Source organism: Centropristis striata, chromosome 1 (genome assembly GCF_030273125.1).
Source record: "Centropristis striata isolate RG_2023a ecotype Rhode Island chromosome 1, C.striata_1.0, whole genome shotgun sequence".
NCBI classification, from domain to species: domain Eukaryota; kingdom Metazoa; phylum Chordata; class Actinopteri; order Perciformes; family Serranidae; genus Centropristis; species Centropristis striata.
In genome coordinates this window covers 46,220,463-46,233,085 of record NC_081517.1, presented here as the reverse complement: position 1 = coordinate 46,233,085, position 12,623 = coordinate 46,220,463, and the positions used below count along the sequence as shown (strand labels likewise).

Here is a 12,623-nt window from a genome sequence, read left to right as displayed (position 1 = left end):
CCAAAATGAACATATCTATTGGATCAAATAATCATCTAGTGATATTCTCAAGAGCTTTAAATGATTCTTTGACCCAGAAAAAGTAGATTTTGACACAAAGATTGACCTTCTGAGTGGTTTGGAAGATTTATTGGTACTCATAAATTTTATATGGCTGCCATCTCTGATCCACCATCTTGATGAAGTGGCTCCCATCAAAAATGTAAACTTACGGTGATAGAGAGCACGTGGAATAAAAAACGTGTAGCTTTAGTCCGACGTGTCCCCTTTATTTGGCTCCGCCTCCTGACTAGAAGGAGTAATGGTCATTTGAAAGACCTGGAGGGTTTGAAAATGGGGCATTTCTTGGAGTCAGAAATTGTTAAACTTTTAATATGTTTTTAATCTGATACAACTGTAAGCCACTGAGAAACCGTTTGGTAAACATTTTTTAGGGTTAAACTATATTTGCACCTGACTAATTGTCCTGAATTTGCTTTTACATTATTTTACTTGTTTATGAAGGAGGAGGGGAGAGAGAGAGAGAGAGAGAGAGAGAGAGAGAGAGACAGAGAGAGAGAGAGAGAGAGAGAGAGAGAGAGACAGAGACAGAGAGAGAGACTATGGGACCTTTAACTTCCTTCTTCACAACAGCAAAAGTCACAAATACGTGGAAAATGAATAGAAAAATGACGCAATTGAATGCATTTTCTCATAATTCAAGTTTAATGATTTCAAAAAAATGTAAAGGCGCCATATTCTCATTAATCCAAACATGAACTTTTTACAGAATTCCTCACGAAGGTAAAGAGAAGATATGTGAGAATGATGTGTGAGAGACAGACAGTTATAGCCCTCATTGGTCAATGATGAGAAGAGTTCACACTATAGAAGAGCTGAAAACAGGAAGGGTTCTAGTGTGGAACCGCATTAAAACAAAACCATCTGATCTGAGTTCTCTTCTTCATGCCTTTAGGCTTCAATCAAGATCCATCCTGCTTTAGACGATATACACAATAAAAAGAAAATGTGGAGTTCACAAGTACAGAGTTGATGAGAGACAAAGGAGCTGTAACAGTAGTTTGATCTGTGATGTTTCATCATCAGACGAACCGTTAATGAAACTGAGGCTCCTGAGGTGAATATCCAGGTGGAGAACTCGTCATGAGATAGTAGACATGCTTCAGGAGTAGAGTAGAGTAGAGTAGAGTAGAGTAGAGTAGGGTAGGGTAGGGTAGGGTAGGGTAGGGTAGGGTAGGGTAGGTAGGGTAGGGTAGAGTAGAGTAGAGTAGAGTAGAGTAGAGTAGAGTAGGGTAGGGTAGGGTAGGGTAGAGTAGAGTAGAGTAGAGTAGAGGGTAGAGTAGAGTAGAGGGTAGGGTAGGGTAGGGAAGGGCAGGGCAGGGTTAGGGTAGGGTAGAGTAGAGTAGAGTAGAGTAGAGTAGGGTAGGGTAGGGTAGGGTAGAGTAGAGTAGAGTAGAGTAGAGTAGAGTAGAGTAGAGTAGAGTAGGGTAGAGTAGAGTAGAGTAGAGTAGAGTAGAGTAGAGTAGGGTAGGGTAGGGTAGAGTAGGGTAGGGTAGGGTAGGGTAGAGTAGAGTAGAGTAGAGTAGAGTAGAGTAGGGTAGAGTAGAGTAGAGTAGAGTAGAGTAGAGACACCGTGAGGGCAGACAGAGAGTTAAACACATTTTACAGGCAAGTCTTTGATCCATTCATTCTTTTACACCATCACACACACTTAAATAGCCCACAATCTGCACAGGTCCTTTTCTCAATAAAGAATTTCATATTATTGCAATTAATGACATAATATAGTTAAACCAAGTTAACCCTTGACCTTTCATTCATTAACAGTTTATAAAACAAGCAGTTTAATGTATCAAAAACAACTGATTCTGAGTCTCTGATCTGATCCGTCTCGTATGTTTTGTTCTTCCTTTTGATGTCAGCTGCACTCTGTAACCATGGCAACAGCATGAGAGCGACTCTTGGCGACGGCGATTATTTCTCTGCCCCCTACAGGGAGTCAGATCAATCATTTCTCTGCCCACTATAGGGAGTCAGATCAATCATTTCTCTGCCCCCTACAGGGAGTCAGATCGATCATTTCTCTGCCCCCTACAGGGAGTCAGATCGATCATTTCTCTGCCCCCTACAGGGAGTCAGATCGTCGCTAATCAACCACATAAACTCTATTAAAATCTGTATATGCATTAAGAAATGTTCATTCAGTTCACAATCGCTCCTCTATTACAGTGGTGACTCTAAGTGATGCTTCCAAAGGCTAAAATGGTTTTTATTGACACATGACTCTTAAAATGGTTATATGTTAATCTTTAAATAATAGATGTGTAAACCCAGTCACCAGGTGAGCATGCAGTAACACACACACACACACACGGCTTCACTCCATCATGTCCTCACCTCCACCAGTACAGTAACAGACTCCACCAACACTAAACAGGTACAGTATCAATATGTGTCAAATCAGAATCACACAGCAACATTCGTCCATAATGCTCACTGAAACTACATCACTCTGAAATAAACTGAGAATAACGGATCGCCCAATTACATCACAACCTCCAAACTCAGGCAGTTCATTGGCCGATCGGGATCACATTCACCAATCATCGACAAGGATTCCCCTCTAGGACAGAAAGCAACATAACCAGGTCAGTCCAGGGAAATAAAATAATGTCCAGGGAAATAAAAATAAAAGTCCAGGAGAAAATCTGGAGAGTTATTTTAGTTTTTCTCCTGACAGAACTAAAGGAGCCCCGAGAGGAAAAGGAGACAAAAAACAAAGTTTCTGTAATGTTTTTCCATCTGTCAAACAGGTGGGTTTTTTTGCTGGGATACATTTTTTATCATTATTAATATAATTATATATATTATTATTTAAGAAAAATAAATAAAGGCGAGGCAGGTGATTTCTGTGTGGAGTTACTGTTCATCTTGATGAAGTAAAAGAACACAAAAAGGTCCAAGAGCAAAACTTTTGACACTGCAATAAAATAATATAATTCAATGTTTAATTGCAAGTAAAATACATTCATGAAATCAAAGTTGTTGTTTTTTTTTTTGCAACAAAAGTTGAATGAAAATTCTTTTGAATCCAAAAGTTTTAACAGCAAGCGAACAAAACGTTTTGATTGACATTAAAACATTTTTAATCAAAGTTTTATTTTACTTTCAATTAAATCTATCCACTGTACAAAACACAATCTCTATCCATCCTCCATACTGTTCTCTACATTTATTTATCTCATATTTTCACTGCTTTACTTTAATAGTACTGTTTTATGTTTACTGTTGATTGCTTATCTTAATAACATTTGTATTTTTATGCTACTGGAACTTTCCTTGAGGGATTCATCCCAACGAATCAAAAAAGTCTAAATGTTTATTTCCAGTTTTTATAGTTTTGCTACCGAATCTCTTTTTTTAATGCAGCGTGGAAGTTTTGCTCTCAAATCTTTTATGCTAATGACATAAAGATAATAAATGAACCCCAGAGTCAGACAGATGAAAGAAAACAATAACTAACTGTTTTTTCTCTCTTGGCTTTCAGGGTTTCTGTACAGATTTTTTAAAGGAGACGGTCAGTGAATGTTGCCGCCACAGAGATTTGTTGCTTCCGGCTCAGGTTGCCGTCAATCTGCCTGAACAACTCGTCAATAATCAGCAGCCACAAAGATCTTCATGATAAATAGAAACATTTCACACAGTAGAAAGTCAAACCTTTTGTTATTGCTTCTCTAAGAGTCAGACGCTGTGATAAATAAAGCCCTCGTAGACGGACGGGTGGGTTCCCCATAGAAGACAATGAGATTAATGACAGGAAGCTCAAACAGCCACAGGAAGTTATTACAGGAGTCATAATTCCCACTGTGGTGATTCAGAAAGCTCCGCCCACTCCGTATCTCCATGACGACTGAACAACTCATTGTTTGACCCCCCCCCACCACACCCCACACACACACACACACACACACTTATATACCTATAAACAGTTCACCAGATTAACAAACTGTGTGTGTGTGTGTGTGTGTGTGTGTGTGTGTGTGTGTGTGTGTGAGTGTGTGTGTGTGTGTGTGTGTGTAACAGTTCTTCAGAGAGCACATGAATAGGTGTGTGTCGTCTGCATAATGTAACAGCGTCTCCAGTGTCTTCAGGATGAGAATATTGCTTCTTTCAGCTTCTGGTGCATTTCACCTGACCTTTGACCTTTTTTTCACACCAACAAACATTCTGCTGATGTTCTGATTCAAACTGCTGCCCAGCAGAGATGCCAGGCACAAAAAATATATCACCTTTGTGCAAAAATCAGCCCTTAAAATGGTACACACAGTTTGTTTTTTCTTTTTGCCTCAGATTTTAATTCTTTGTCTTCTGTTTGTGCATCATGCTTCAGTTCATAGAGAGACTGGCTGCAGGAGGAACAGATCCAAAGAGGAAGGGGAGGTGGCCTCAGGTGTGGGCAGGTAAGGGCCGTGGAAGGGGGCGGGGTTAAAGTCCTCAGCTGGCGGTTTCTACCTGGAGATCATGGAGCTGGACTGTGATTGGCTGGAGGAGGTGGTGGCGGCGCTGAGCTGAGAGAATCCGCTGTGGCTCGACTCCAGACTGGTCATGGATCCCCTGAGGACACAAGGAGGACAGTCAGTGGACTCAAAGTTCACCTGTTTACCTGTTCACCTGTTCACCTGTTCACCTGTTTACCTGTTTACCTGTTCACCTGTTCACCTGTTTACCTGTTTACCTGTTCACCTGTTCACCTGTTTACCTGACCGGACCATTGTGTTAAAGACTCATGCTCATGCTGCAGAACCACATCAGACCTGCAGGAGCATTTATAGAGACTGGATCTATAGAGACCGGATCTATAGAGACCGGATCTATAGAGGCTGGATCTATAGAGACCGGATCTATAGAGACCGGATCTATAGAGACTGGATTTATAGAGACTAGATTTATAGAGACCGGATCTATAGAGACTGGATCTATAGAGACCGGATCTATAGAGACTGGATTTATAGAGACTAGATTTATAGAGACCGGATCTATAGAGACTGGATCTATAGAGACTAGATTTATAGAGACCGGATCTATAGAGACCGGATCTATAGAGACTAGATTTATAGAGACCGGATCTATAGAGACTGGATTTATAGAGACTGGATCTATAGAGACTGGATTTAAAGAGACTGGATCTATAGAGACTGGATTTAAAGAGACTAGATTTATAGAGACTGGATTTATAGAGACTGGATATATAGAGACTAGATTTATAGAGACTGGATTTATAGAGACCGGATTTCGAGAGACTGGATTTATAGAGACTGGGTTTATAGAGACCGGATTTCGAGAGACTGGATTTCGAGAGACTGGATTTATAGAGACTGGATTTAGAGAGACTAGATTTATAGAGACTGGATTTATAGAGACCGGATTTCGAGAGACTGGATTTAGAGAGACTGGATTTACAGAGACTGGATTTATAGAGACTGGATTTAGAGAGACTGGATTTAGAGAGACTGGATCTATAGAGACTGGACATTAACCCTCTAGAGTCCATGAAACCAGCTGCACATTAACTCCTGCATGAGGTGAAGACATAAAAATGAAACAACTTCGAGTCTCTCCATCAGCTTCCCTCTAAAGTTCTGGCTTGAAACTCCAAACCAGATTTATTTTGATGATATTCAGCCAAGTAAAACCAGAGATAATGTCAAATATATTTAGTATAAAAATACAGAACTAGAGATTATCCTCATTTTACCTCTTATATATTATTTTTGCAACCTGTGTTCATACTTGCAATATTTAATATTTATATCTGTGTTTTGAAACATAACTTTCAAGATCAGATTTTATGTTTTTCCTTTACTTCTTTTGGGTTCAAAATTTATTAAGTATGTCAAAGTTAAAAATTAATAATCAGGACATAAAGGTGAGGTAACGCTGAGTAAACTGATGCCAACATCAAAACCAATCAAAACATCAAACCGTGAGAGGTAAACAGTCACTTTATCGTCAACATTTAGTCTGTTATGTGTCGTTTCATTTAGCATTTGTGTTACTAAACGTGTAGGACTACTTTGTGGTGGTATTTGACTCCCACTCTGTTCATTAAAGAGTTTGTGTGAGCGTAGTAGGGACGAAAAAGCACAGTAAAAGTGTAAAAAATATTATAGTTTTCCCCATATTTAAACTACATTAGTCTATAAGGTGTAATGCTGCACCAGAATCATTTTTAAATGCTCCAAAGACATCCAAACAAACATCACTTTGCTGTGGCTGCCGTGTTTTCAGAGGTTGAGTAAAGAAACGCATTTAACTCGGATCTTTCAGAGTTCCGAGTGCAATCGAACGCAGCATAAAGACTCTTGATGCTCTGAAGGCTCTTCATCGTGTCATTTTAAAAACATTTCAGATTTAATTCATTCAAATAGGTCATACGTGGCACTATGTGGTAGACTGTAGAGGGGAAACTGAAAGAAGGAAGGAGTGAACATGTCCTAAAGGAATAATGGTTGAAACTACCACAAAATCAGGATAAAACACCTTGAAACAGCAAATATGGACACGAACACTTCACATAGATCACATGGACACAAATGTATGTTTGTCTTCCACTCACACACACTCAGATCCTAACCTGAAGTCCTCCGAGCCCAACACCTCAGTGTAGTACATGACTTTGCACTTGTGCGATGAGACCTGCAGGGTGGCCAGCACGTCGTCCACTCGGGGCAGGTTGGTGGCGGAGCAGGCCGCCATGTTGTGGAACTTCCACTGGAGGATGTAGAAACCTGGCCAGCGGGTGATGTGGGAGCCCTGAGGACACCACACGTCTTTAGCAACAAACACTTCCTAGGCAGCGCACACCACTACTAACCCTAACCATTACTAACCCTAACCCTAACCCTAACCATTACTAACCCTAACCACTACTAACCCTAACCCTAACTATTACTAACCCTAACCCTAACCATTACTAACCCTAACCCTAACTATTACTAACCCTAACCCTAACCATTACTAACCCTAACCACTACTAACCCTAACCACTACTAACCCTAACCACTACTAACCCTAACCCTAACTATTACTAACCCTAACCCTGAGGACACGACACGTCTTTAGCAACAAACACTTCCTAGGCAGCGCACACCACTGCTAACCCTAACTATTACTAACCCTAACCACTACTAACCCTAACCACTACTAACCCTAACCCTAACCACTACTAACCCTAACCATTACTAACCCTAACCCCTACTAACCCTAACCCTAACCACTACTAACCCTAACAACTACTAACCCTAACCACTACTAACCCTAACCCCTACTAACCCTAACCCCTACTAACCCTAACCATTACTAACCCTAACCCTGAGGACACGACACGTCTTTAGCAACAAACACTTCCTAGGCAGCGCACACCACTACTAACCCTAACCATTACTAACCCTAACCCCTACTAACCCTAACCATTACTAACCCTAACCATTACTAACCCTAACCCTCAGGGAGCCCTGAGGACACGACACGTCTTTAGCAACAAACACTTCCTAGGCAGCACACACCACTACTAACCCTAACAACTACTAACCCTAACCACTACTAACCCTAACCCTAACCACTACTAACCCTAACCATTACTAACCCTAACCACTACTAACCCTAACCATTACTAACCCTAACCCTCAGGGAGCCCTGAGGACACGACACGTCTTTAGCAACAAACACTTCCTAGGCAGCACACACCACTACTAACCCTAACCACTACTAACCCTAACCACTACTAACCCTAACCCTAACCACTACTAACCCTAACCCTAACTATTACTAACCCTAACCATAACTATTACTAACCCTTACCCTGAGGACACGACACGTCTTTAGCAACAAACACTTCCTAGGCAGCGCACCCCACTACTAACCCTAACCCTAACCACTACTAACCCTAACCACTACTAACCCTAACCCCTACTAACCCTAACCCTAACCATTACTAACCCTAACCATTACTAACCCTAACTAAAATTATGGAAACCAAAGAACTCCATCTCTAGAAAATGTTTCAGAAGATGTCTAAAAGCTCATTAAACTGCTGTTTTAACCTTCTAATTCACTCACAAATTCACTTTTATTGTGTGATTATAGGGACCTCTAGTGGTAGCAGAATGCTGTTGTGTTGACTGGTGAAGCTGAGCTGGTGAGTTAGATATATGTACATACAACGTGACTACAACTTGTGTTGAAGCCCTGAAAATGTGTTCATGTATGTGGATTGTATAGTTGATTAGATGTCCGTGTTATTAATGTTGTGCTTTTGTTTACATTTAAGTCAGTTGATTACCTGGCAAACCGTGCGGTTGATATTGAAGTGCTAGTAAGAATAGCATGTGAAACTGTTGAACGCTAATGCTAAATAAACACATGAAAAGATGGTAACGGCTGTCAGAGCTTGAGTGAGACTCTGTTTCATCAGTCAAGAACACCATATATGTTATTAGATTAATGTAGTAAGTTTAATAAAAACATACATTTATATCATGTTCATTTTTGCTTTTATATTATTTTTGTTATTGTGATTAGAACTTGTTGCTGATGTTATACATATATTACTTCAATCATCAGTTTATTTTCTTATAACTATGAAATTTTAGATGGAGGCTTTAAATCAGCCGTCTGTGTTTTCTGCTTGTCCTGCACTTTACACTTTATGTTATCTTTGTCCTTTCATGTCATTCTAACTGTGCAGATAAATAAACCTAAAGCTATGCATTAGTACAGATAAAGTTGACAGACATTAAAACATGTTGACAGAATAAAGCCAGAGCTCTGTGACGAGACCTGTCACCATAAAACATTACCAACATTATCATAATGACTTTTTAAATCTGGAGAATATTAAACATTGGAATTGGAAACTGTGCAGATAAATAAAGGTAAAAAGCTAAAGCTATGCATTAGTACAGATAAGGCTGACCGACATTAAAACATGTCGACGGTCCTGGAGGCTCACCTGAACACTCTCTCCCTCCTTGCAGGTGAGCGGGGACTCCACCATGCTATAGTCTTGTCCCAGGACCCAGGACCTGTCTATGAGCTGGACGTTGTTGCCTACTGGGGACGTGATGCCGTGGGCCAGGGGCTCTTTACGGGGGGGCTGGGGGGCCCGCTTGGAGTGGTAGATGTTGAAAACGACGTCGCCTTTACACATGTCAAAGTCCCAGGTGATGACGGAGGAGGCGTCAATGATCTCAATCAGGAGCTGGAGGAGGAAGAGGAGGGAGAGGAGGGAGAGGAGGAAGAGGAGGAAGAGGAGGGAGAGGAGGAAGAGGAGGAAGAGGAGGGAGAGGAGGAAGAGAAGGGAGAGGAGGAAGAGGAGGAAGAGAAGGGAGAGGAGGAAGAGAAGGGAGAGGAGGGAGAGGAGGGAGAGGAGGAAGAGGAGGGAGAGGAGGGAGAGGAGGGAGAGGAGGAAGAGGAGGGAGAGGAGGGAGAGGAGGGAGAGGAGGAAGAGGAGGGAGAGGAGGAAGAGGAGGAAGAGAAGGGAGAGGAGGGAGAGGAGGAAGAGGAGGAAGAGGAGGGAGAGGAGGGAGAGGAGGAAGAGGAGGGAGAGGAGGAAGAGGAGGGAGAGGAGGGAGAGGAGGAAGAGGAGGAAGAGGAGGGAGAGGAGGGAGAGGAGGAAGAGGAGGGAGAGGAGGAAGAGGAGGAAGAGAAGGGAGAGGAGGGAGAGGAGGAAGAGGAGGAAGAGGAGGGAGAGGAGGGAGAGGAGGAAGAGGAGGGAGAGGAGGGAGAGGAGGAAGAGGAGGGAGAGGAGAGGAGGAAGAGGAGGGAGAGGAGGGAGAGGAGGAAGAGGAGAGGAGGGAGAGGAGGAAGAGGAGGGAGAGGAGGAAGAGGAGGGAGAGGAGGAAGAGGAGGGAGAGGAGGAAGAGAAGGGAGAGGAGGAAGAGAAGGGAGAGGAGGGAGAGGAGGGAGAGGAGGGGAGGAAGATGCGACAGGAAGGGACATTATGAGACATTTCAGAAGAAAGTAAAGCAAAAGATTTCCTGTTACATTAACCGGTCCGGCGCCTTACATTAACTGGTCCGGGGCCTTACATTAACTGGTCCGGGGCCTTACATTAACTGGTCCGGGGCCTTACATTAACCGGTCCGGCGCCTTACATTAACTGGTCCGGGGCCCTACATTAACTGGTCCGGGGCCTTACATTAACTGGTCCGGGGCCTTACATTAACCGGTCCGGCGCCTTACATTAACTGGTCCGGGGCCCTACATTAACTGGTCCGGGGCCTTACATTAACTGGTCCGGGGCCCTACATTAACTGGTCCGGGGCCCTACATTAACTGGTCCGGGGCCTTACATTAACTGGTCCGGGGCCTTACATTAACTGGTCCGGGGCCTTACATTAACCGGTCCGGGGCCTTACATTAACTGGTCCGGGGCCTTACATTAACTGGTCCGGGGCCCTACATTAACTGGTCCGGGGCCCTACATTAACTGGTCCGGGGCCCTACATTAACTGGTCCGGGGCCTTACATTAACTGGTCCGGGGCCTTACATTAACTGGTCCGGGGCCTTACATTAACCGGTCCGGGGCCTTACATTAACCGGTCCGGGGCCTTACATTAACTGGTCCGGGGCCTTACATTAACTGGTCCGGGGCCCTACATTAACTGGTCCGGGGCCCTACATTAACTGGTCCGGGGCCCTACATTAACTGGTCCGGGGCCCTACATTAACTGGTCCGGGGCCTTACATTAACTGGTCCGGGGCCTTACATTAACCGGTCCGGGGCCTTACATTAACTGGTCCGGGGCCCTACATTAACTGGTCCGGGGCCCTACATTAACTGGTCCGGGGCCTTACATTAACCGGTCCGGGGCCCTACATTAACTGGTCCGGGACCTTACATTAACTGGTCCGGGGCCCTACATTAACTGGTCCGGGGCCCTACATTAACTGGTCCGGGGCCTTACATTAACTGGTCCGGGGCCCTACATTAACTGGTCCGGGGCCCTACATTAACTGGTCCGGGGCCTTACATTAACCGGTCCGGGGCCTTACATTAACTGGTCCGGGGCCTTACATTAACTGGTCCGGGGCCTTACATTAACTGGTCCGGGGCCTTACATTAACTGGTCCGGGGCCCTACATTAACTGGTCCGGGGCCCTACATTAACTGGTCCGGGGCCTTACATTAACTGGTCCGGGGCCCTACATTAACTGGTCCGGGGCCCTACATTAACTGGTCCGGGGCCCTACATTAACTGGTCCGGGGCCTTACATTAACCGGTCCGGGGCCTTACATTAACCGGTCCGGGGCCTTACATTAACTGGTCATTAATGATGTTGCAACGCCTCAATAGTTCTCCCTCATCCCACCAGCAGAGGGCACTCCTCTCTCCAGAACCTCCTCAGCAGATCTCTCCATACTGAAACCACCACGGCAGGTTTCACCTCCTGCTCTGAGTGCTCCTCACCTCGTGGGGAGCTCCCTTGAAGACGCTGGCGCTCTGGTAGATGGTATCCGTCCACAGCCGGATGTCTTCGTTCTCCAGCTCCTCGGCCGTGCGGTACATGGACTTAGGGACCAGGCCACCCTCTGGGACCTCACACTGTAGAACAGATATATATATATATAAACAATATATATAGAATATATATATATAATAACTATACAGAACCAGGTCAGCAGAGGACGTCTCAATGTGAGTCGTTCTCTGAAAGTTCACATTCTGACATGATGAGTCTATTTTATAGTCAAGTATTTATACGTATATGCATATATAATGCCAGTACAATATATCATATCTTGTTTATATATATAAACATATATATATACATGTTTACATATATATTATGTTATGTAGGTATGCACACCCTGCACAGGCTAAATATATGACACATTGCTATGTTATTATTACTACTACTACATATATCTATATATATATATATATATATATATATATATATATATAGTTAATTACCATCATCTACCTACCAACTGATCTTCTTTTAACTCTTCAGTGTCCTTGTTCTATTCTGGTTTTTTTCTATTGTTTTAATTTATTCTACCTCAGTATTTTATTATATTATATTTTATTGTAATTAAATACCGGACTGATGTGACAACCCAATTTACCTTCGGGGATGAATAAAGTAATCAATCAACCGATCCCTCCATCCATCCCTCCATTCCTTTATCCATCCATCCCTCCATCCATCCCTCCATTCCTTTATCCATCCATCCCTCCATCCATCCCTTCATCCCTCCATCCATCCCTCCATTCCTTTATCCATCCATCCCTCCATCCCTCCAACCATCCCTTTATCCATCCATCCCTCCATCCATCCCTCCATCCCTCCCTCCATTCCTTTATCCATCCATCCCTCCATCCATCCCTCCATCCATCCCTCCATCCATCCCTCCCTCCATCCCTTTATCCATCCATCCCTCCATCCATCCATCCCTCCATTCCTTTATCCATCCATCCCTCCATCCCTCCATCCATCCCTCCATTCCTTTATCCATCCATCCCTCCATCCCTCCATCCATCCCTCCATCCATCCCTCCCTCCATCCCTCCCTCCATCCCTTTATCCATCCATCCCTCCATCCATCCCTCCATCCC

General features: G+C 43.6%; 1 protein-coding gene across 1 annotated transcript in view; it reads right to left on the bottom strand.

Moving 5' to 3' along the window:
• Positions 1-4,031: 4,031 nt before the first annotated feature.
• The window catches only part of LOC131980017 (SEC14-like protein 1), a 48,924-nt gene continuing 40,332 nt past the window's right edge, over positions 4,032-12,623 (bottom strand). The window contains exons 13-16 of the mRNA XM_059344144.1: positions 11,473-11,607; positions 9,011-9,259; positions 6,635-6,813; positions 4,032-4,614 (exon numbers count right to left, since the gene is read on the bottom strand). Of these exons, the coding sequence (XP_059200127.1) occupies positions 4,509-4,614; positions 6,635-6,813; positions 9,011-9,259; positions 11,473-11,607 (669 nt within the window). The 3' untranslated portion in view covers positions 4,032-4,508. The remainder of the gene's footprint in view (positions 4,615-6,634; positions 6,814-9,010; positions 9,260-11,472; positions 11,608-12,623) is intronic.